The 25125-nt window shown below is 46.8% G+C and overlaps 1 protein-coding gene across 2 annotated transcripts in view; it reads left to right on the plus strand.

Moving 5' to 3' along the window:
- LOC138522052 (antigen peptide transporter 2-like) overlaps nucleotides 1-25125 on the plus strand; it is a 296928-nt gene that overhangs the window by 111968 nt on the left and 159835 nt on the right. Inside the window, exons 6-8 of one of the 2 annotated variants that reach the window (XM_069635282.1) lie at nucleotides 17201-17398; nucleotides 18138-18170; nucleotides 23849-23977. In XM_069635282.1, coding sequence (XP_069491383.1) covers nucleotides 17201-17398; nucleotides 18138-18170; nucleotides 23849-23977 — 360 coding nt within the window. The remainder of the gene's footprint in view (nucleotides 1-17200; nucleotides 17399-18137; nucleotides 18171-23848; nucleotides 23978-25125) is intronic. The other variant, XM_069635283.1, reaches the window with a different exon arrangement.

Raw genomic sequence — 25125 nt, forward strand, 5'->3', positions numbered from 1 at the left:
AAAAAATACAAGCAAACTGTACTCCAGGTGAAAGGCCTAACGTACAATGAGCGAATCGCTAACACCAGAGTTCACCAAGATCATCTCCAGCCTTAAACCTTCCGGATGCCAAGGCGACATCTGCCCCGCTCCGTTCATCAAATACTGTATCACCGAGCTCGCTCCATTTATCACCTCCCTCATCAACAATTCCGTCACACATGGCATCATGCCTTATAATCTAAAAGATGCTTGGGTCCTCCCACTCTTAAAAAAATCCATCGCTTGACCCGAACATCCCGACCAACTACCGTCCCAACACCACGTCCCCTTCCTCCTGAAAATCCTTGACCGAGCCGCCTACCTTCAAATACAAGAACACCTCAAAACAAACAACCTCCTGGGCCTACCCCAATCGGGTTTCCGACCTAGGCATGGCACAGAAACTGCGCTCTCGTCCTCAAAAACCAAATGGACGCCATCATTGACAATGGAAACCTACCTATCTTACTTCTCCTTAACCTCTCGGCGGCCTTTGACTTAGTGAACCACACAATCCTGTGCCGTCACTTATCTAGCGCAGCCCATTTCTCCTCAAAAGCCATAACATGAATAGAATCATTCCTCTCAGAATGAACGAGAGTCTTCTCCAACACAGCAAATGCCACTCCTGCCCCAGTTCTCTGTGGTGTACCCCAAGGATCCTGCGTGTCACCTACACTATATAATATCTTCACTAAGCCCCTGTTCAACCGCCTAGATGAACTTGGAGAGTCTTACAATAACTATGCGGATGACATGCAGATCTTACTGCATATCACAGGCAACTACGAAAAGGATTCTACCACACTCAACAACATTTATCAGATCATCCAAACTGGATGTCTATACATGAATTATGTCTAAACGATGACAAAACCGAGCTGCTACTGGTAGGCACCAAAACATGCCTAAAAAAACTCGACCCAAAATACGAAATCTTCACAATAGACGGTAAAACCATCACCATCCTGAAAGAGGTAAAAACCTTGGGAGTGTACCTCGACTCATCACTTTCCCTCTCAAGTCAACACAACTATTTCATCGTCAGCAAACACTGCTAAGCTCATTAAGGCATGCAGACCTTACCAGACAGTTTCATGACCCTCGCCAGAGCCCTCCTCCTGTCCAAACTCGACTACTTTAACATTCTCGCTGGAGCCTCCATCAGTAACATCAAAACACTTCAGGTCACACAAAACAACACCCCACAAGCAGCCTTAAATATCCCCAAGAGAGAGCCCATCTCCGAAACGAGATGCAAAGTACTCTGGCTACCGGTCCAGGACAGGATTAGGTACAAAACGATGTTGATCACTCGCAAATGCCTGGCCCACACGGCTCCAAAATACCTCTCTAACATACTTGCATCATCCCAAACGATCATACCTACTCGCGTCTCCACTGCCCATCTCCTCACCGTGCCAAAATTCAAGAGAGATAAGGCCGGGGGGCCGCAACTTCCCTACCGTGGCTACCAAAGAATGGAGTGCCCTCCCGTTAGCCATCAGATCCGATCCCTCCCACGTATCCGTCCGCAGAAAACTCAAAACCTGGCTCCTAAAACACAATGGGGGTCATTCCGAGGTTGGAGGTACAAACACTTTCACACATTACGAAAGACAACAGACTAACTCCAGAACCGTTTACCTGAAATGTCCCAACACAAGGGTCAGGCAATTGACCAGAATCACACACACCTGACGGCCCTTTCCCTTCCCCACAGGGATAAAACGTGGAGCACAAGAGTACACTATATGAGCAAAGCAGACCACATGGCAAGACAGCTATCCAAGCACTGCAGTTCAAGAGGAGGAAAAAGGTGGTGAAAATCGAAAGGGTGACCAGGAGAGAAGCGTCCTCGCCCTTTCCGACCCAGACCCGCAAAGCCTCAGTGGGAGGAATCGTAAGACCATGAACAATAGCCAGTGTGTGTTGCAGCAGATGTCAACGGTACACAGAGTATGCCTACGCTGATGAGCAGAACAGAGACACACCTGCTACTGTGGTACCATCCTTGACTCCAGATACAAGAAAAGCCAAGCGGTTCATCACAGCCGGTGAGTCGAGGGGAGAACCGATAAGAAACCGAACTGGGTTGAACGAAAGTTGCAAAGTGGCAAATTGAGGACAGTTCAAAGAACTGTTAACATTAAAGGAAATCTAGCTGCAGAGGGGTCCGGCACCATGTGGGTGCTCACTCGAGAGACTCTGGCTGATCCCGCATTTGTTGAAACTACTGAAACCACAAGGCCTTAGGAGAGCCGCAAGGAAAAGGTCAAAATGGTCATACAGGGGTCTAGCAAAAACCCCTGTACAGTAGAAAGTCTGTGACCTGCACGTGATTGGAAAGCTAAGGGAAATGAATCCCATATAGTGAGTTCAAGAGAAAGAACTGTATGATTGGCAAAGAATTGGCAAGAGTGAACCCGATGGAGGGATGCCAATAGAAAGGGGCCTGAAGTTCCAATGAACAGTGTGTTGACAAGAGTAAACCCAACAGACGGATGTCCACAGTGAACTGTTTAAAATGAAATTAAGACTTGTGAGTGCGAAAGGGGACATTGTTTTGGACACCAAGCCATAGTGAACTCGACAGAATGAGGCTAACATTCAAGAATGGTCTGAGCCTGGAGGAGGGGGATCCCAGGGTGAAAAGCAGTCAACCAAAGAGTGTGAATACGAAAGGAGAAAGTGTGTGAATGAGAGCCATAGTGAACCCGACAGAGGGAGGCTGCTATTCCAGAGGGGTCTGAGCCCAGAAGAGGGGGATAGAGGGGTGAAACGTCATCACCCACCGACACGTGAATGCAACCAAGAAATCCTTTGAATACAAGCCAGAGTGAACCAGATGGAGGCAGACTGATATTCAAGAGGGGCCTGAGCGCCCGGAAGAGGGGGACACAGGGGTGAAAAGGCATCACCCAACATACATACAGAAAGGAACTTTTTGTTTGTTATTTTGAACTAATCAGGTCCGTGGGGGCAAGGGACTTATTGTAGAAAAGAGACTTACCCATCGAAGGTCCTGATACCGGGGAACGGAACTGCAGTCTCATGCTGAGAAAGCTTGCGCGTGTGTGCTCTGCTCAGGAGTCTCGCCTTGTCCTGTGCTCAAAATGTGGGGAAGGGAGACCCCCGGCTACTACATCCTGACTTATCATTTGTGAACACTTCTTTATTTCTTGTGAACCTTATCCCACACTCTTTTTGTATTTAGTTGTAAGGATTACCAATAGTTTTTTTTAGTACAAGCCCTTTCATTTGGCCAGACACCACTAGGACTGCCCTATTATTTGATGGTTGTAGCTTGCTCCCATCTTAGATTTAGGTTTAGATTAGGCGTTTTTTCAATCTATTTATACAGTTTAATAAACACCCTTGAACTGTGCTCACGTGCATGTCTTTACTTTTGCCACCATGAGTTCCTTACAGTACCCAGGAAGTGGGCTGGGAGTATCTGGACCCAATCCACACTACTTGTGCCAGAAGAGCCAAACGGACCCAAGGACTATCCAGAATCACGCTGAAGAAGGTTGGTACCCTGAGCCTGCTGTTGTCCGGGCAGAGCCCTGCTTTGCACTCAATCTCCGAAGACCTGTGAAGGTGCTTTAACCCCTTGGAGTGGTGGCACCATTCACTCTCGATGCCTCCTGGTTGCCCTGCAAAAGAGCTTGTTCAGAAGTGTCCATGGGCCATCCAGTGGAATGTGCAGCTCGAACCTTGGCACATGTGCAGGAGCGTTGTCTCATCGAGTTTCCCCATAGGCCTTTGGAGAATCCTAGCTTGCACTGCAAAGCACCTTCTTGCCAAATTTCCAAGCTGCTTTGGGCCGTGAGAGAGAAGCGTGCGTCAGATCGTGAGAGTTGGGTTCCCCTGCGTCACTGTGCGACACTGATGGTCGCTGAAGGCGGTTTCCCCGTGTTCCTTCTTGTGCCCGGAGACCAGCTGCATCAGTGTTTTCTTTGTTCTTCAACTGAAACGAGAGATACAGCTCCTGGTGCAAACTGCACCCACATCTGCACACGCAACGCCTGTGCACTTTGAAGCCTAATCAAGGGGGAGAAATCCTACCTCAGGCGACCCTCTCCAGACTTGCCAAGTTTGGACCCGGACTAAGCTAAGGGCGGGGAGTACTGAAACCACTTACCGGTGGCCCCTTGTACGTTCACTGTATTTTACACACAGAGGATCCCTTGTGGTCCTCTCATTGGCTTGGGTAGCCGCCGCTTCCAAAAGTCCTCGGAAAGTTGGGAATAGCTTTGTTCATCGGAGCATATCCTCCCCCGACTCTTGGAACCTGTTTTCACCGTTCACAATCCTGCCCCTAACTTTGCCAGCTCCTTAGAAGCTGTACTTTGTGACTTTATGCACGACCAAGCACTTTTACGCACACATCGAACATTGAGCACAAGGCTCCATACATCGTAGGGCTGCACTTATTAAGTTAGGGTTATCCATTGCTGATGCTATAAAGTTTGCCTGCCCTTTTCCCTTACAGGTTTTGGCGGGAATCTGCACTTTACCACATTGACATCAGTGACTGTATACATTTTACAAAGTGTGTTTGAGTGGTGATTTTACTGTGCATTTCATTATTCACTTGTGTTTATTCTTGGGCCTAATACATTGTATATTTTCGTATGCTACTGTCTAAGGGCAATTCTTGGTGTCTTACTGTGTGTGCTGTGAGGAACCTGAGGGCGTCCTCACTTCCTTTTCCCCCGACATCCCCTGCTCAGGTGGCCATCGCTTTTGGATCCTGACCCTGGGGGTGGATATGCGAGGGAGGATTTATAGGTTACTGTCAACCCTACCCCTTCCCTTCATTTCAAAATGACCCTTGGAAATGCCATTATTATACTGTGAGGAGGAAGATCAACTGGGAGGACACTTCCTTACTTGGGCAGGTTAAATACACATCAACCTCCTCTTGTCAATGCAGAGAAATATCGGAATCCTGCCCTCCCCTTGCCTTCGTAGGGTATTGTCAGTCTTTACTTCTTTTAATACACCAAATGTCCTGCAGCTATATTACTCTAAGACTGGGACGAGGTGGAGGCACCTGGGAGTTATGCACACTTCCATTCATTCACATCACTTTGGTACTGAGACGAGGAAGATGACTGTGGAGGAGTACCATTGCAATAGTCAGGCTTTTCCTGCAAATTGGCTAAATTATGGTAGGGCAAATAAGGTAAAGGACTTGCACCTGCAACCATTTAACAGGCTTCAGGTGCATAAAAGGAGAGACTGCCTGAGAAACAAAGAGAGAAATCCACCTGGAGAGACTGACGAGGCTGGCAAACGTGGAGCAGGCTGGAGAGGGGCCGGCGAGAAGGACGCTGTGTGATTCAGAAGGGTAAGAGATGCCAGGGCCTGAGCGGGCCGTGAGAGGGTCGAGACACCAGCAGTTCCCCTTGCCGTGTGTCCACAGACAGAGCTGTGGGACACAGATCTCCCGAACGCCGCTGCAGCAAGGTTTGAGGAAGGCGAGCGCTGCTCGCTGGGGCTCCCAGAAGTATAAGTGGAGCAAAGGGAAGCCGGAGAAGAGAAACCAGGCGCCGGAGGAGCGGCCGCATAACAGTGAGTGTAAAAAAGGGAACACTCAGACGGGGCGCTATAGGGGCTGGAAGCAGGCATATGGAAATGCCAAAAGAACTGAAAACTATGAAAGTTGGTTTTGGAGACCAAAGTGAGGGTTTTTGAATGCCGAACAACCTGCAAAGTATACCGAACTGAGGGAAAGATATGAAAAGCATTTGAAAGAACAATACACGTGAAAAGCAAGTGATGAGCACTAATGAAGAATGTGAAAGTAAGGTGGTGGAAAAGGATGAACCCCACAGAGTGAGTTGGAGGAGATACAAGTGTGGCAAAGCTAAAAAACGACCAATAAGAATCTGGTGATATAAGAGTGAACAGTGGTAGAGCCAGAACCACAGGACTTTGTGAACTGTGGTGACCTCTTGGGGAAGGGACCCCCGAGGACCTTTGGATCTGTTTTAACTTGGGGAAGGGGAAGCTGGAAAGTAAGCCTGGAGCTGGAAGATGCTTGGGACTTTATTTTGAACACTGTTTCTTTTGTTGATGACCTCCCTACACATTGTATGTCCTTAGTTGTGAGGGCAAGTGTAGTGATTCTGAACACAGACAGGCTTTCTTTATGTAAGGAAATCCCACCTTAGCATAGGGCAAGTTAGGCCTTACTCATCCTGACATCTAAGAGAAATAAACCTTTTTATTTAGGAAATTGAATCTGTTGTCTGTGTCTTATTTCATGATGCCTTCTCAGTGCTCATCAAGGACCTCAGATCACCCCCACTCCTGTGACTTAGCCTTGACTGCTCTCCAAGCTACCATGAATTGATCTGGCTAACCTTCCCAGAGGTGTTCTCTGTGTCACTAGCAGGGGTGGCCTCCTAAACATCTGTTCACCAGAGCAGAGTTTAGAAATCCTGTCTAACATGCCCCTGTCTCCCCAGCCAGAGTAACATCCATCCCTCCGGTCGTGTATTTGGACACCTTGTATTTGGAAACCTTGACCATCTAGCCACGGCACGAGCCAGAGCATGGATACCAGATGGAGGCCGCCTCCACTGGAACGTCCAAACAGCCACCCTTCAGGCAATATAGCCCAATGGAAGGTGCCCCTGTCCTGGGCAGGAGCGGGTGCTGATCAGATGGTCAAGAAGGACATGGGCAGAGTCTGAGCGGATAGACATACACTGATGGACCCAGGCTGGATCGGCAGCATATACCTGCAATTAGGACTGCTTTCCTGTGGTCCCCATGCATGTTTTTATGAATCCTAAAGATCCCTCACTAAACCCCTGCCTAAAGTCTCCTCCCAGGTGGCGAGGGAAAGGCAGACGCTTCCTGATCCTGACCTTGGCGCTGGTATTCTGCGGGAGGATCACCTGGGAGGGGAAAGGGCCCGGGGGAGTGAGAGGAATCCGTGGGGTGAGACAAAGTATGTATGTATCATCCTCTGGGGAGGAGATCTCACAAATGCTAGAGTGTATAATGGCTTGTTGTCATAATAATCTGTCTATTCCACAAGTTGAACATCCTAATGTGGGTAAAGCTAATCCGAAACCCTTTGGCATAGAGAGAAATAAAAGCCCTTCTCAAACCCGGGAAACTCGTACAGCTAAAAACTCCTCTAACTCCCAAAAGTATAGTGAAGGGTGGTTTATGAATAATAAGGGTCTACACTCTAAAGAACCTTTTTCCTCTCTTCAATCAAGTCTGATGACTGACACGTGGTTTCCTTAGAAAATGTTATGAGGAACAGAAGTAAATTTGAGAGTGAAGAAAAATTCAGAAAAACTAACTTTGTTACTAGAAACTTCAAGTCCCAGAATGCCCTAAGCATTGTGACAAAGAAGATGGCTAAAGAGGAGCAATGCCTCAGGAGTAGTCAACTAATTAATGTAGATGGCCCACACCTGAGGGAGACTGAGAGGCTTAACAAGCCCCCTGATGTGCAGGCATTAAGAGAAGGAATAGGAGCAGGAGAAGAGCAGAGTGAGCAGCAGTCCAGACTGTGTATGCACCCGAGGTCGGGGACTGGAGGAGAGAGAAGATGCCAGGACAGTTGTGAAGCCAAAGACAGTGGGCCTCATTACGACCCTGGCGGAAAGGGTTAAACGGCACCGTAAAAGGCTGCGGCGCCGTTCAACCCGTTCCGCCACATTACGAGGTCCCCTCGCGGGACACGTTAAGCACGCCTGGGAAAACTGGGAAAACCAGGCGTGCATACCGGGTCCCACGAGGGGAAGAGGGAGCAAACAACGGGCCATCTCGTAATGGCCCGTTGTTTACTCCCTCTCCCATTCCCATTCAGCCCTATAGGGGCTGAAATGGGAATGGGGATGAACCGTGTCTGTGTCCTCGAGTGAGGAATTACCGGGCCATCCGAACTCGGAATGGTCCGGTAAGTCCTCATTCCGAGGACACAGTCACGGATGCGGTTTTGCCGGCAGCCATGCCGCCAATAGCGGCATGGCTACCGGCATACCTCGTAATGAGGCCCAGTGGCTGGTCTGGAAAGGGTTTATGCCTCCAGTTGGCCCGATTGCAGAGGTCGTGCAGTGGGAAGCGTGCAGAAGGGATGTTTGCCCTTTTGAAGGCCTGTGGTGCAGAGGCTATGCAGCAGGAAACAGAAGCAGTGAGGGAAGTTTTCCCTTTCGAGAGGTCTCTGGTGGCTGGTGTGCACCAGAGACTCTCAGCAGCAAAGGCAGCTCGAACAAGGGGTCGCGCGAGTGAAGGTGGACCAGGAGAAGCTGTTCGCCAGGTCACTAGGAGCCACTACAGCAGAAGACCAGCGAACGCAGAGGGTATCGGTAGTGTGTGACTTTAAATTTAAGCATGTGAGTTTATGTAAACGTCAACAACCCGTTGGGGCAACCTTGTTAAAATCTAAGGCATACAACTATTACCCAAGTCAAGAGAAACTAAAACCTAACCAATACAAGCCCAACAAAAATTGCCAAAGGTGAAAAGGGAGTAATGGAAGACCCAAGGGTTGTGAAATTTGTTACGCATGTTTTGTGAAACATATAATAACAGCTGATATAAACACCCATGGCCAAAGCCAAGAAAGCAAATGGAAAAGACTTTCCTTATCAGCATTTGGTACTTGTGTAGTAAAGTGGCAAAGAGGCTGTCCTTCAGAAAAAGGTTATTTATATATTTTTATTTTTTTTATTACGAGATTTAACTGCATTAGTGATTTTTACAAGGTGCTGATTTCACAGAAGTTGAACAAAAGTTAGAAAACAAGAAGAGAAAAAGAAAAAGAAGAAGAAAAGGCCCCACAGATGAGTGGCTCTCACCCAACAGTTGTTTGATGTGATTCGTGTGGTGAGGCCTAGGCGGTGGTGGGCGTAAGTATTGAGTTTGGCGTATCTGTTGAAAGAAAGATCTGCTCTAAGATTTTAGCAGCGGCTATTGCCCATGAGGTCTTCTCACCACCAATCAGGCGAGCCCACCAAAGTTCCTCTTCGTGTATTTGTGCAGCAGCCAGGTGGTGAGCCAAGTATGGAGTTCTGAGCAGCTAGTACCTGGACACATCAGTAAAAGATGTCGTATTGTTTCGATCTCAGAAGAGATACCGCAGAATCTACAGTGGTTTGTTGTCGAGAATCCTCTGATTTTCAGGATTTCATTTGAGGGAAGAAGATTTAGCCGAGCCCTTAGAAGGATGTTTCTCAATCTTCTGTTTGGGTGCTTCTTTAGAAAAGGTTGAGTTTCATTTTGTTTTCTTGCCTCTGGCGGGAGGTGTGAAGGAAGCTTGTGTTTTAGTGCTTTGTCCAAAGTCAAGATCCAGTCTGATTCGTCCAACCTCTTTTTTTATTTTTGTTGGATTTTGGATCAGTTCTTTGGGTGAGCTACCAATCGCAGCAAGTTTTTCTTTGCACTCTTTTTCCCACTGATTTAACATTTTGCAGAGTCCATTTGTCATCTCCGTTTTTCTAAGTGAGAATACCAGAGGACTAGCTGGGTCGATGATTTTCCTGTACAACATGATGGTGTTTCGGTCGACTGTTGCCTCGAGAGAGGACGGGTTCAATTCCTGTCTAATCAGGGAATTGGAGTAGACTTCGGGAGGTTTAGTAAAGTTCTCCAAAGAAAACTTTCCAGGATAGTCCAGATGGATTCTGGAATATACGGCATAGCCTCTGCACCGTATGTGATAGATGGAATCACTCTAGCTCTGTAAAAGTTGATTGTTGGTTGAAGAGAAAATCTCCTGTACTTTCTGTCTACTACTTTGGCTTCTGAGGTTAGATTTCTCATCTTTTTATGCAGGGCATTTTGCATCGATCTTTTTGTTTTGGAGCTGTCCAGTGTTACTCCTAGGTATTTAAACTCAAACACCTTTACAACACTGCTCCCGTCCAAGTACCATTTCAAATTTTTGCCTTGATGTTTTTTTCTAGAATCATGATCTTAGTTTTTGATTTATTAATTTCAAGATCATTAGAAGGTATGTACTTGGAAAGGGTATCTAATCCGATAGCAGTTTGGTCGAGCTGGATCAGGTCATCGGCATACAGCAGACAAGGGGCACCTTTTCCCAGCCAATTCACAGTGGGAAAGCTCTTATCAGGGCGTTGGCATACTTATAATCTCCCAGGTAGGCCAGAAAGATTTTTACAAGGTCCTTGTTTTACCCCTCTGGCCGTTAGTATCCCTGTTGAGAGTCGGCGCTGTTTGTTTAGCCGCACTTGGACACTGGTATTGGTGTAGAGAGCTATTAGCAGCCCTAGGATTCTGCGGCGTGGAGGGGGGGCAGTGCCAGTCTGCAAACTTCTGCCACAATTTATCTCTGTTTACTAGATCAAATGCTTGGGTGAGGTCTATGTAGGCCAAGAAGACTCTGGGGGAGGGGGGGCCTCCCAAGATCTTGGCTTTAAGAATGCTTAGAAGCATGATGTTTACACTTGTGCCTGCCATTTTCTTGAAGCCTGATTTCAGGGGATCAGCGCAGGGCCCATTGATTGCCCAGGAGTGAAATTTATTTAGTAGCATAATTCCGTAGACTTTCCCAATAACGTCCAACAGGGCAATTGGTCAAAAGTTCCGGTGATCATCCTTGCAGCCTTTCTTGAAGATTGGAACTATTACCGATGTAGTCCAAGATGTTGGGATTTTTTCTGAGTACAGCACATCTTTTGAATATGAGGCTTATGAGGCTGGTCCATTCGTCCGGTAGTGTTTTTAAGTCTATGTTGGTTATACCGTCCGGCCCCGGTGCTCTCGAGTTTTTTAGTTTACATATTGTTGACTGAATGGACTCCTTGTCGTGAAGGTCAACCCAGGGCACATTGAGCTCTGTGTCTTTTTCTTCGAGTGACAGTGATGGTGATTTAAAGAGGTTTGAGTAGAAATGTACCCAAATGTGCTCGGGAATACCGTTGTTTAATGTGTCGTCTGAGGATCGTCCCATTGTTCTAATTAATGTCACAGGAGTTACGGTTGTTAACATGCTTCATCATTTCCTCAGAGTCACGTTAATGTAATGTCAACTGATAGGATTTTAGCCAAGATTTGTATTTCTTTAGTGCGTCTGAGGCTAATTCTCTGTTGGTTCTAGTATTGTGGCGAGGTGCTAGTCTTTTAGCTTTACGCATTTCATTTTGTTTGGCCACCAAGAGGGGGTCAAAGGTGTGGGTGTGCTGCCTCCTGTCTCGTCCTTTTTTGTTGTTTGTTTGTTTGTGGGCCTGATAGGGTTCTAAGAGTGGTCTGTAGTCAACTTGTGCAAAGTTCTTAGTTACACTGCCAGTTTCCTTCACCCCTTTGTATGATTTCGTTATCTCTTCAGTGTTTTTTGCAGTCAACTTAAAGCGATTTCCTTTGCTGTTTAGCTCCAGAGTTGGAGAGACGTAAGACTTTGGTAGGTATGTTGAGGACCATTTGATGTTCAACAAGTTATGGTCACTTTGCGATGTTTTTATGACCTTGGCAGAAATCAAGTTGGGTAGTAGCGGCTGCGATGCAAAGATGTAATCAATTTTTGACTTTGAAGGTCCTCTCTCCCATGTAGGGATGTCGTTATTTTCATTTATTGTGGTTGCTGTGTCAAAGAGTTTCCTTGAGGTCATTAGTTTAAGCCAGGCTTTACCTCGTGCTTCTGCCTCGTAGACCCAGCTTGTCACTTTATTTCGTGGAGCTGAGGAGCTACAAGTTGCATTTAAGTTGCCACAAATAAGCAAGTGTACCCCTTGATAGTCCAAATATGCAGTGTCGATTACAGTCGCTAACATCTCAAGTAATGCTTCAGCATGTATCCCCTGCGGGTTCCAGAAAATATTGGTAATCAGAACTGGTGTCACAGAGAAATTGTCTGTGGCTTTTTCCATGTGTAACCAAGAAAGCAAGACTGTCAGAAGGGATGAGTTAGACAGTACTACTCTTTCAATCTGTAGGCCGCTTCCAGAGCGTACTGCAGTCAAGAGACCAGAACTGGGATGGCCTTTTTCTCCTTGATGCGCCGGGGAGAAGGCTTGTCAGTCAGGTTTGGTTTGTCAGTCAGCACGTTTCCTGTAAACACAGAATGTCAAAGGAGCCCAGGTCGATCTCACCGGGGGCTGTCGGGTGCAAAAAACCCTGAGTGTTCCAACAGCCCAAGGACAATGTCGATGCAGCCTGGCGAGGTGTATGGTTAAGTGAGCTGACGGATTGCTATAAAACTTTGGGGAGCCATGACCAAGAATGAAGTTTAGAAGTGGTTTAATCATACCGTCAACAACTGAAGATCTTTCATCCACGGCCTGCGTAATAGTTCTTTTTACTGCTGGCCGTGGTCCACTTGGACATCTGTCCTGGTCAGGCTAAGTAGGAGACGGAGAAGGGCTATGAGCCCTGCCACGTGAGAAGGGTTGTGCTTCACAACGGGAGGGCCGTTTTCCAATTCAGGTTTCGATGAGCAGGCCTTTTGTGTTTCCGCTTTTTTCTTCAAAGAAGTGCCAGATGCGGAGAGGGGGCCATGGTCGTGCTGGTCACTAGGTTCTGTGTGGTGAATCTGACGTTTTTCTATTGTAGTTGTACTTTTCCGATCAATGCACGGTAAAGGATTATCAGTTCTTATTAGGTATGTCAACCCTGTTTTGAAAGTGTATCCGATGAGCATCTTAGCATGTATTTACTGTATTAGATGTTGTGTAGAGATGGGAAATGGCTTTCTTCCCTTCATGGCTTGGCTCCATAATTTTAAAGTCCTCCGATTTTAGGGAACAAAGTGTTTTGAGATCATTTCAGGACCGTACGTCTATTCAAGACAGTATATTCCTTGTTGTCCGTGCGTTCTGTTAGTTTGAAGGTAGGTACATTTTTCTCTCAGGGCTGATTTTCGTAACGGGTTATTACCCTTCTAGCGGATCTGGCAGGCTCTGCTCTCAAGGGCATTTGTTGTGCGCTACTTAAGGAAGGCGCACGCCGACTGCGTAAAGGTCCTACTTCACTCGTCGGGGTGCGGTCTCTAGATGAATTCCTTACTCTTGATCGATAAGTCGCTGCATTTTTTTTAGTTGACTTTAATTGATTGTGCGGTTGGTCGGCTCTTAGTGCCTTATTTTTGGTGTAAGCTAGATTTTTGAATCGTTCATTTAAGGTCATAAGGCTTTGAGAGTCGACTTGGACGGTTTGGTCCCTTGCGGTAAGAGGGCTTGATGACAATGTTTGCTCCAAGGGCGAATTTTCCTCTAAATCTCCATGATGTTGGCTAAGCTCCATTAGATCTCTTTGCTCCAAGAAATCTTCAATTGTTCTTAGTGATGCCTGTTTAATTAGGTTGTCTGGCACATGGTTTCTGGGGGCAGGAGTAGTCACTTTTTTACTGTTGGTGGTTCATCTAGTGGCCCAGTAGTCACTGGCACTGTAGGAACTTCCTTTCGAGCGAGTACTACTACCTTGTTAGTTTTTGCTGGATTTAGGCGAAGAACTAATTGATTTTTTTGGTTTTATGTTGTTAAGCTTGGCTTCTGTGGAGGATTCGGTTTATCGAGAGTAGTTGGCTCTTTGTCCAAGGTAGCCTGGTTCAGAGTTCTTGTTGTTTTATGGATTTCCATGTCTTCAATAAGGATAACTTCTTCATCAGGGGTGATGTGAGTTTTCACTACTCTTGTTCCCATGTTCGTGTCTGCAGGAGTCTTATCAGAACAGTGTTCATTTGGTGTTGTCATCCTTGGAGTAGTTGCTCCTTTCATTGGGCCCTGGGATGGCTGAGTCACGGGTTCAAGATTGCACATTTGGCAGTTAAATCTTGGTTTAGCTAAAAGTTCTGTTGCTACATTCAAGGTCGGTGTGCTTACTTCAGTAGTTTCCAGGAGTGATGTTTGGGGCACAGCCAAAGGATTTTCCCCAACTAGATGAGAGAAGTTACCTGGCTCAAAGGTAGAAGGTGGGTTGTGTTTGCGTTCTATAGCGTTGATGTACCCTTCCAGAAAGATGAGTTTGGAGTGCATCATAGCAAAGACTGATGTATGATCTTTGAGGGTGTCATTTATGGACTCATAGTTTACAGAAGAGAGCCAGGGCTATTGTTACTGATGACATTACCGAGAAGATGTCTGTTTTGCGCAGTTATGAGGTAAGTCGCTCTGTCTTCTGTTTCTGTAAGGAGGAGAAGGAATTGGAGGACGTGATTTCCTACTAGAGTGTGGGTCTTTTGATGGTATGTTATCTGTTGATTTGGGCAGATCAAAGACATCTTGGAAGTCTAGATTGTTTCCTTTAGAGTTGAGGGGAAAGTCATCATTTAACTGTCTGCCAAAGCTCTGTGGCGCCACCTGTGCAGTCCCATGGACTCTAGTCCGCTCCGGAGAAACAACAGGGTTTGGACTCACCAAGGGCGTTGCTGTTGGAGTTGCCTCATTTATGGTTTTCAGATTTTGCGGACGTGCTAGTGCCAGAGGGATGATCTGGAGTTGTGTTTTGGAGAGGCGTTCGCCAAGGGCCATTCGCTCCACCCAGATGTGCTGTGGGACGTTGGGTGTTAAATTTTGGGCTGCTATTACCAGGTTTTGCCAGAGGTAAGGTGCGACTCAGAAGCCTTTCTAAAGTGCCATTTCGGGCTCTTTAGTATGCTTTCAGCAGATGGATTGGCTCCGTTTTCCGTTTTGCGGATTTTGGTTGAGGCGTGGGGATCTAAACCAGTCTCTAGCATTTCAGCATCCGAGACCTCTCCCAAACTGTCAAATTTGCCGTTGCATTACCTTTTAAAAAAGTCTTTTAAGGTATTTTCCAGCGAGGAATTACTCAAAGCGGTGTTCAAGAGGGCACGCTTTGCTGACTTTTTTCCAATTTCTCGCTTGTTTTGCATGGTCGGTTTTCCATTTTGCTTATGTTGGCTATTTGGCCCATGTTATGTTCCTGAATTTTTGATTGGTTTTACTGGGTGTTTATTTCTCGGTTGTTGTGCCCTAGCAAGCAGGGTTTCAGCGCCTGTATTTTGTTGAGACTGAGGTACTTGCGTCTCATATTCGTTAGTGCCTGCTTGTGGCTCAGGCGGTGGCATAACTCCTACTGGAGACCCATGAATCATCGCCGGTACACACACAAGCGAGCCAGAAGTTGTGTTTACAGTCAGAGGGCCCGCTCTTCTTGTGGCACAGTTTGCCCCTGCCTCGAGCTCTAGGTCTCTTAGGAGCCTGGGGCGGTGTCAAGGCAAGCCCGCCCTGTGGCGCTCCTCCTCCCATCATGATGGACGCGGTGGGTGACCGCCTCCACCACCTGAGTCTCAGCCCCTGCACTGTCCCCCCAAAGCGAGACCACTCTGCTTGCCGCCAGAGGTCTACCCTTGGCGGCCGGACCGTCTCTCCACCGAGAGACGGCAGCACCTCGTCAACTATAGGTAAGACATTTGTGGATTGCAGGGTCTTGGGGGAGTGAGTCGGGTGAGTCAGGGACATGGAATTTGATGTTGTAGTAGCTGGCCGTGCTTTTGTTAATGAATAGTTTGTAGCAAGTATTTCCTCAGCAGGGCTGTCAGGATGGAAGATGTTTTTCCGTTGGGGTTAGGGTCCCCTTTCTTCCACCTCATCCGAGTATCCGGCTGCCGTTGGATGTGATGGATGTTCTGTAGAGTTTAGCGGGGAGTTGTATGACTCTGCGGCACTTGTGAGATCGTCCTTGGCTGAAAGTACAAGGGAGCAGGATGCGAGTTCTGGAAACGTTGGCTATGATGGGAGCTTCCACGTAGATCTGGCAGAGTCCTTTGATGTTGTTAGGCAGGCTCCGTTATCGGAGTTTGTTTCAGTCGTCTGGTAGAAACTTCGGAGGCGGCGGCGGTCCTCCTCCCGGCTGATGCCGGCCCAACAGTAACAAGCCCAGGCACAGTTGTGGGGACCGCACCCCCAGCATCCCTAGCAGCCGTAGACTGCCACTCTGCGGCCACTCTGCAGTGTCAGGTGAGTTTTAAAGGTTGCTCCGCCTTCAATTTAATGAACACTGGAAACAGACTGGAAACAGACTGGAATGAGCACAGTGAATGCCCGAGACTACCACTCTTTTCCACGCCAAAAGGTTATTCAGAGGGAGAGCAGCATAATTTGCCGATGAGTGTTAAAGAGCACCCAGGTGAATTTGGTTTCCCTGGGAAGTTGCTTAGTGTCTAATGCTGCAAGATGATGAACATGTGAAGTTGTGACAAAGTTGTTATAAGTTGAAGGTTACCACTAAAGCACGTTCTGTTTGAGCACCCAGGTGAATTTGGTTTCCCTGAGAAGTTGCTAAATGTCTAATGCTGCAAGATGATGAACATTGTGAAGTTGTTACAAACTTGTTATAAGTTGAAGGTTACCACTAAAGCATGTTCTGTTTTGTGAAACACTGTTCGAGCAGGGGATTATACCCGGATGGCAAAGCTTTGAAGAAGTAGGACTGGCGTCGGAGTAAACCAGGAAGCAGTGCCGTAAAGTGGTCTTATCCAAGACATTTGTATAATATCTGTGGTGCTGAAGGGAGAACCGTATAAACCTGCTGTAGAGGAGTTACATTTCTTCGAAAGCATTCCTTTGTGGCAAATCATCCTGCAAAGCCAATTCTTGTTGCCTAGTGAAGAATATCATTCTGGGGCTCATTCTTATGCAAAGAAGAGAAAGGACATTCTATTTTCTTTGGTATATCTTTGAGTGTCAGAACTGTCTATTATGCAGTTGAAGTTACAAAGAACTGTGTTGGAACTTTGCGACAAACCAGGATTTCCTTATTTCTTTTTGAACTGTGGAGCAAGAATCCTGTTTGAATCTGGGGAGGGGAAATCACCCAGATCATAAACAGGACGTGGTCCTATTACAAATTCAATTGTTATATTAATTTTGCTGTTTTGAACTGCCATGCATGTCCTTATTGATTTGGTGAATGTGTAAGTGTGAGGGACAGATAGCCTTTGTTAGAGTGGTTTCTGTAGTTTGCTTTAGGCAGGAAATCCTCGTCGGGGGTGGGATAGTGAGGCGTTTGTCCACCCTTTTTATTGAATAAACAGCACATTTTGACAACTCCTTACAAAGTTGTCCACCTCACATTTCTGACCCCTCACACTGTGCAGTGAGAGGATATATGAAGGTAGTGCTCCCATAGGGTAAAGCTGGAGACAGCAGAAATCTGTTTGCTCATGGGAGGTTGAGAGCGGCGGCACATGCACCAGTTAACACATTTCTCTTACTCAAAACAGGATCTGGTGAAGAGGGTGCAGGACTCCATGGCTCGGTCCAATGCCCTTGCGGGGGAGGTGGTGTCCGCCATCAGGACCGTGCGCAGCTTTGCCATGGAAGACGAGGAGGTGGAGAGGTACCGGGCTGCTCTGCTGGAGACCCACAGGCTGAAGACTAGGCGTGAAAGGGTGCAAACCTTGTATTCCCTGGTGCGGAAGGTATGTTTATGGGAGTCCCTCCTCATGTGCCACCTCTGGGGGAAGTGAATGTAGGAGTCCTCTGTAAAAGGTTAGCCATTGGCGTGAGGGTGCATGTGGTCACTGAAGGGGGAAACAGATGCATAATGTGTTGGTTTCCTGAGCCATAGTTTGCACAAGGTCAGCAATGTTGTGCAATCATGGGGAGGAAGAAGTGGTTATTTATTAGTGGAGAATTGATGAGTATTGATAAGTGGCTGTGGGGACTTAGGAAGGGGCATATTTGTGTTGCTTGGTGTGTTATTAGTAGCATCTGCATGTCTGTTGTGACTGGTTACATGTCATTACCGAGAAGATGTCTGTTTTGCGCAGTTATGAGGTAAGTCGCTCTGTCTTCTGTTTCTCTAAAGAGGAGAAGGAAATGGAGGATGTGATTTCCTTCTAGAGTGGGGGTCTTTTGATGGTATGTTATCTGTTGATTTGGGCAGATCAAAGACCTCTTGGAAGTCTAGATTGTTTCCTTTAGAGTTGAGGGGACAGTCATCATTTAACTGTCTGCCAAAGCTCTGTGGCGCCACCTGTGCAGTCCCAGGACGACCTGGTGGAAGAAAGGTGTCTTTTTGGGAGGTTACAGGCATATGAAATAATGTCAAGGAGGTCAAAGTGCAAATTTAAGGCCTACTTCAAAGTCTTGACAAATATCATTATATCTGTCCCCGGTGACAGGGGTAAGGATCAATTAATGTTCTTGATTTTCCAGAACCTGACACAGATGGTTGTGGCCGTCCACCAGGTGAGATCAGCTCAGTACTGCCTACAAGAGGGGCCTCAATGTCCACTTCCGACTTGCCACCTCACTTCTACAGTTCAAGAAGGAGCTCAAGACTCTCCTCTTCAAGAAATGGCTCCTCTCAAACATCTAAGACCACGCAACCTCCACTCCCAACCATGCCTGAGACTCACTGACCTGCTCCCCACTGTAGTCTCCCCTGGTTGCAAGGTCCACGCAACCTCCACTCCCGACCCAACCTGAGACTGGGTTATCTGCTCCCCACTGTCTCCTCCCCTGCCTGCAAGGTCCACACAACCTCCACTCCCTAGCATGCCTGAGACTCACTGACCTGCTCCCCACTGTAGTTTCCCCTGGTTGCAAGGTCCACACAACCTCCACTCCCGACCCTACCTGATACTCAGTGATCTGCTCCCCACTGTGTCCTCCCCTGGTTGCTAGGTCCACGCAACCTCCACTCCCAACCATGCCTGAGACTCAGTGACCTGCTCCCCACTGTCTCCTCACCTGGTTGCTAGGTCCATGCAACCTCCACTCCTGACCCTGCCTGAGACTCTGTGATCTGCTCCTCAGTGTCTCCTCCCCTGGTTTCTAGGTCCACACCCTCCACTCCCGACCCTACCTGAGACTCTGATCTGCTCCCTGCTGTATCGTCCCCTGGTTGCTAGGACCACGCAACCTCCACTCCCAACACTACCTGAGACTCCGTGATCTGCTCCCCACTGTCTCCTCCCCTGGTTGCAAGGTCCACACAACCTCCACTCCTGACCCTACCTGAGACTCAGTGATCTGCTCCCCACTGTCTCCTCCCCTCGTTGCTAGGTCCATAGTCCGTCCACTCCCCTCCCTACCTGAGACTCCGTGATCTGCTCCCCACTGGCTCCTCCCCTGGTTGCTTGTAGATCCCTTCTGTTGATTGCCCACCCTCTCCCTCCCTTGTTAGCTCCCCGCTCCCATGTTTCTCTGCTTCCCTCCCCGTGCTCTTCCCCCTATGATTGTTAAGCGCTCTGTTGCTTCCCGAAGCTAGGTCCATGCTCAGTTAATACCCTAAAAATAATCATCATCATAATTAGCCCATAATAAGATGAAAGCAGTGCCAGGCCCTTGCCGGTAGATCCATCACTGCCATATAAACACCTCTTCACCTTTCGTCCAATTTCCCCATTTCCGTTTCTGGGGAAACTGCTTGAATGGACAGTAGCATCACAGGAAACTCATCACCTGCAGAGTGAACTGGCAGGTTTCCACCCTTGAATGGAAACTGGGAGAGTGTTAGTGGGAGTTCACAGTTTTGCAGAGAATAGCCAATAAGGGTGGCACTGGAGATCTGGTGCTGGTAATGTAAAGCTAGAACTAGCATCATCAGACGAGAGGAGAGCACCACCAGCATAGCTGATGAATGCAGAGCTTCCATCATCTGACTGGTGAACACCACCAGCATAGCAGATAAATGCAGAGCTTCCATCATCTGACTGGTGAACACCACCAGCATAGCTGATAAATGCAATGCTTGCATCAGACTAGAGGAGAGCACCACCAGCATAGCTGATAAATGCAGAGCTTGCATCATCTGACTGGTGAACACCACCAGCATAGCTGATAAATGCAATGCTTGCATCAGACTAGAGGAGAGCACCACCAGCATAGCTGATAAATGCAATGCTTGCATCAGACTAGAGGAGAGCACCACCAGCATAGCTGATAAATGCAGAGCTTCCATCATCTGACTGGTGAACACCACCAGCATAGCTGATAAATGCAATGCTTGCATCAGACTAGAGGAGAGCACCACCAGCATAGCGTATACATGCAGAGCTTGCAGCATCAGGCTAGAGGAGAAGACCAACAACACCATAGCATAGCTTATAAATGGAAATCTAGAGCTAGCATAATCAGACTAGAGGAAACCAGCAGCAGCATAGCTGATAAAAGATTGCATCATCAGAGTCTGACTGGAGAACTCCAGCACCATAGCTGATAAATGCAGAGCTTCCATCATCTGACTGGTGAACACCACCAGCATAGCCGATAAATGCAATGCTTGCATCAGACTAGAGGAGAGCACCAGCAGTATACCTTCTACATTTAAAGCTTACAGCAATAGGCTAGAGGAGACCGCCACCAGCATAGCTGATAAATGCAATGTTTGCATCAGACTAGAGTAGCACAACACCAGCAGAGCTTATACATGTAAAGCTTGCAGCATCAGGCTAGAGGAGAACACAACCAGCATAGCTGATAAATGCAGAGCTTACATCATCAGACTAGAGAACACCACCAGCATAGCTGATAAATGCAGAGCTTACATCATCAGACTAGAGGAGAACTCCGCCAGCATAGCTGATAAATGCAGAGCTTGCATAATCAGACGAGACGAGAGCACCACCAGCATAGCTTATAAATGCAATGCTTGCATCAGACTAGAGGAGCACAGCACCAGCATAGCTTATAAAGGCATAGCTTGCATCATCAGACTAGAGAGCACAACCAGCATAGCTTATGCATATAAAGCTTGCACCATCAGGCTAGAGGAGAACACCACCAGCATAGTTGATAAATGTAAAGCTTGCATCATCTGACTAGAGGAGAACTCCACCATCATAGCTGATAAATGTAAAGCTTGCATCATCAGACTAGAGGAGAACTCCAGCAGCATAGCTGATAAATGTAAAGCTTGCATCATCAGACTAGCGAACACCTCCAGCATAGCTGATGAAGGTAAAGCTGGCACCATCAGACTAGAGGAGAACTCCAGCAGTTTAGCAGATGAATGTAAAGCTTTCATAATCAGACTAGATGAGAACTCCAGCCTAGCTGATGAATGTAAAGCTTGCATCATCGGGCTAGAGGAGAACACCTCCAGCAGCATAGCTGATAAATGTAAATCTTGCATCAGACTAGAGGAGGACATCACTAGCATAGCTAATGAATGTAAAGCTTGCATTATCAGGCTAGAGGAGAACTCCAGCAGGATAGCTGATAAATGCAAAGCTTGCATCAGACTAGAGGAGCACAACACCAGCATAGCTGATAAATGCAAAGCTTGCATCAGATTAGAGGAGCACAACACCAGCATAGCTGATGAATGTAAAGCTTGCATCATCAGGATAGAGGAGAACTGCACCAGCATAGCTGATAAATGCAGAGCTTGCATCATCTGACTAGAGGAGAACTCCACCATCATAGCTGATAAATGTAAAGCTTGCATCATCAGACTAGAGGAGAACTTTGCCAGCATAGCTGATAAATGTAAAGCTTGCATCATCAGACTAGAGGAGAACACCAGCAGGATAGCTGATAAATGCAAAGCTTGCATCAGACTAGAGGAGCACAACACGAGCATAGCTGATGAATGTAAAGCTTGCATTATCAGGCTAGAGGAGAACTCCAGCAGCATAGCTGATAAATGCAAAGCTTGCATCAGACTAGAGGAGCACAACACCAGCATAGCTGATAAATTTAAAGCTTGCACCATCAAACTAGAGGAGAACTCCACAAGCATAGCTTATACATGTTAAGCTTGGGTCATCAAACTAGAGGAGAACTCCAGCAGCATAGCTTATACATGTAAAGCTTGCATCATCAGGCTAGAGGAGAACACCGCCAGCATAGCTGATAAATGTAAAGCTTGCATCATCTGACTAGAGGAGGACACCACCAGCATAGCTGATAAATGTAAAGCTTGAATCATCAGACTAGAGGAGGACACCACCAGCATAGCTGATAAATGTAAAGCTTGCACCATCAGACTAGAGGAGGAGACCACCAGCATAGCTGATAAATGTAAAGCTTGCATCATCAGACTAGCGAACACCTCCGGCATAGCTGATCAATGTAAAGCTTGCATCATCAGACTAGAGGAGGACACCTCCAGCCTAGCTGATGAATGTAAAGCTTGCATCACCAGGATAGAGGATAACTGCACCAGCATAGCTGATAAATGCAGAGCTTGCATCATCTGACTATAGAACACCACCAGCATAGCTGATAAATGTAAAGCTTGCATTATCAGACTAGAGGAGAACTCCAGCAGCATAGCTGATAAATGCAAAGCTTGCATCAGACTAGAGGAGCACAACACCAGCATAGCTGATGAATGTAAAGCTTGCATCATCAGACTAGAGGGGGACACCACCAGTATAGCTGATAAATGTCAAGCTTGCAACATCAGAATAGAGGAGGACACCACCAGCATAGCTGATGAATGTAAAGATTGCATCCTCTGGCTAGAGGAGACCTCCAGCAGCATATGTGATACATGTAAAGCTTACATCATCAGCCTAGGGAACACCGACGGCATAGCTGATGAATGTAAAGCTTGTATCATCAGACTAGAGGAGGACACCTCCAGCCTAGCTGATGAATGTAAAGCTTGCATCATCAGGATAGAGGAGAACTGCACCAGCATAGCTGATAAATGCAGAGCTTGCATCATCTGACTATAGAACACCTCCGGCATAGCTGATCAATGTAAAGCTTGCATCATCAGACTAGAGGAGGACACCTCCAGCCTAGCTGATGAATGTAAAACTTGCATCATCAGGATAGAGGAGAACTGCACCAGCATAGCTGATAAATGCAGAGCTTGCATCATCTGACTATAGAACACCACCAGCATAGCTGATAAATGTAAAGCTTGCATCATCAGACTAGAGGAGAACTCCACCAGCATAGCTTATAAATGTCAAGCTTGCAACATCAGAATAGAGGAGGACACCACCAGCATAGCTGATGAATGTAAAGATTGCATCCTCTGGCTAGAGGAGACCTCCAGCAGCATATGTGATACATGTAAAGCTTGCATCATCAGCCTAGGGAACACTGACGGCATAGCTGATGAATGTAAAGCTTGCAAAATCAGACTAGAGAACACCTCCGGCATAGCTGATGAATGTAAAGCTGGCACCATCAGACTAGAGAACTCCACCAACATAGCCTATACATCTAAAGCTTTGGTCATCAGACTAGAGGAGAACAAAACCATTAAAACAGTTACATGTCAAGCTTGCATGGTGGCAATTAGCAGATGGATGTGTGTAAACTGCCTAAAACCTAGTGATCGCAGGAGACCGGTCCCGAAAAGCATGGGATTATGCCCCTCACCTGGATTCCTGGGAAAGAGTCTGGGAGTTAAAATGGATGCAGTGCTCCAGCAAACAACCCATGTAGCAACTGTTGTCATTGTAGAGTTTTCCAGTTTAAACTTCTTTGTTGGATATTCAACCTGTGTTTCAGAGAACGTCCAAATCCTGATTGTAAAGTAACATTGGGTTATCCTGACTATAAAGGTTCTCGATGGGGCAATCCACAGAGACCAGCGAGGGCCGAATGTATCCTGCAAGCAGCTCCGCTAGCTCCAACCACGAAACCACATTTATCCGGCCTGCAGTCGACTTCAGTGGTTGCCAGTAAAAGAAGGGTCTTGCACAAGATGGCAAGTTCAGGAAGTTACAGAAGCCAGCCCACCTTTCCTAGCAAATCCTCTAAACTGGCACATCCCCTTAAGAGGGACTTGTCAGCCCCAAAAGCTCAGGCTTCTACCTTTAGGTGCTATGGTACTGTGAATTTAATGACGAACCATTGATGGTCACCTGCGACCAAGAAGACGAAAGGTGTCAGTTGACGCTTTATAAATCTTCTTATAAATCTTCTGAAATATAATTTCTTTGGTATCTCCGCAGCTGATGGAACTTGCGACACATGTGGCCATGCTGTACATTGGGCAGCACCTGGTCAAGACGGGCAGCATGAGCAGCGGTCGCCTGGTCTCCTTCATTCTGTACCAGATGGAAGCTGGTAGCCACGTGCGGGTGAGTGTGTTAGTGTCCCCCCAAATCCTCGCTTGTTGCACCTCTGTGCACTTTACTTGAGCTGGCTAGTCAAAGTGGGTTGTGTTGTAGTGTAGCACAATGATGATGTGTCTTACGGTCCACTCCCCCTCTGCCCATCTCCTCTGAGCTCAGCATTACACATAAGGTCAGTGTGTGTGTGTGGGTGTGTGTGTGGAGCCGCATGTACATCACCCCGGGTGAGTCACACCATCTTGGACAGTGTCCATGATGCTTTGGCAAGCTCACTCACTTTGGAAGATGTGTTATATGATGTGGGCAATGATTAAACCCTTGTGCAGATCTCCTCTGGCAGGTGATTACTTTATCCTCTAGAAGCTTCAAATCTATCTAATATCGAAGCGCACAGAGACTTGCCATGCACTGGACCACCCCAGGTTCCCCTAAAAAGTTAAGTTACATAGAATCTATTTGAAAATTATGGAAAATCCAAACATGCTGCCTACAGAGACCAGAAATTACATATTTTTATTTGTTATCATTGCTGTGCTTAGTTCAGAAACTTTTCACATTATACATATATAAAATTAATCAAAACATTGATTCTGAATTTCATTTGTTAATCGTATTAAAATACAACACTAAACTTCATAAAAACCACCATAAATTCACTTTCCCATCAAGTTACCCTAAAATCAATTTGATATACATCAACCATACATATACAGTCCTTAAAACAATCCAAACACCACTATCTATTTTACCGTCATGAACACACTAGGTCATCCAAACCGTCCTTCTGCCCAAGCCATTTACTCTACACCTTGATCACGTTACATTGTATCGTTCTCGTGATATTTCGCCACATCTTAAACAAGGCCATATTCCTACGGGTGTTGCTAGGCAACAAACATTGTCTCCAGAAAGATGTTGATGTTATAAAATCCAAGTCATGGGCACATTCTCCCAAAGATGTCATGTATACAGGACCCACCGTGCAGCACCTCATCATAATATGACGATTCGACTCCAAAACATATCTAATCTTACAAAACCAAACTCACATTGGCTGGACCCACTGGGGAGGTATCCAACCTTCCTTCTGAGTGGGAAAATATATATGACAACAAACCAAAGGAAGGTATACAAGTAAGTGTCAATTCGTATTT

This window comes from Ambystoma mexicanum, chromosome 13 (assembly GCF_040938575.1).
Source record: "Ambystoma mexicanum isolate Mex_15411 chromosome 13, UKY_AmexF1_1, whole genome shotgun sequence".
Lineage (NCBI taxonomy): Eukaryota > Metazoa > Chordata > Amphibia > Caudata > Ambystomatidae > Ambystoma > Ambystoma mexicanum.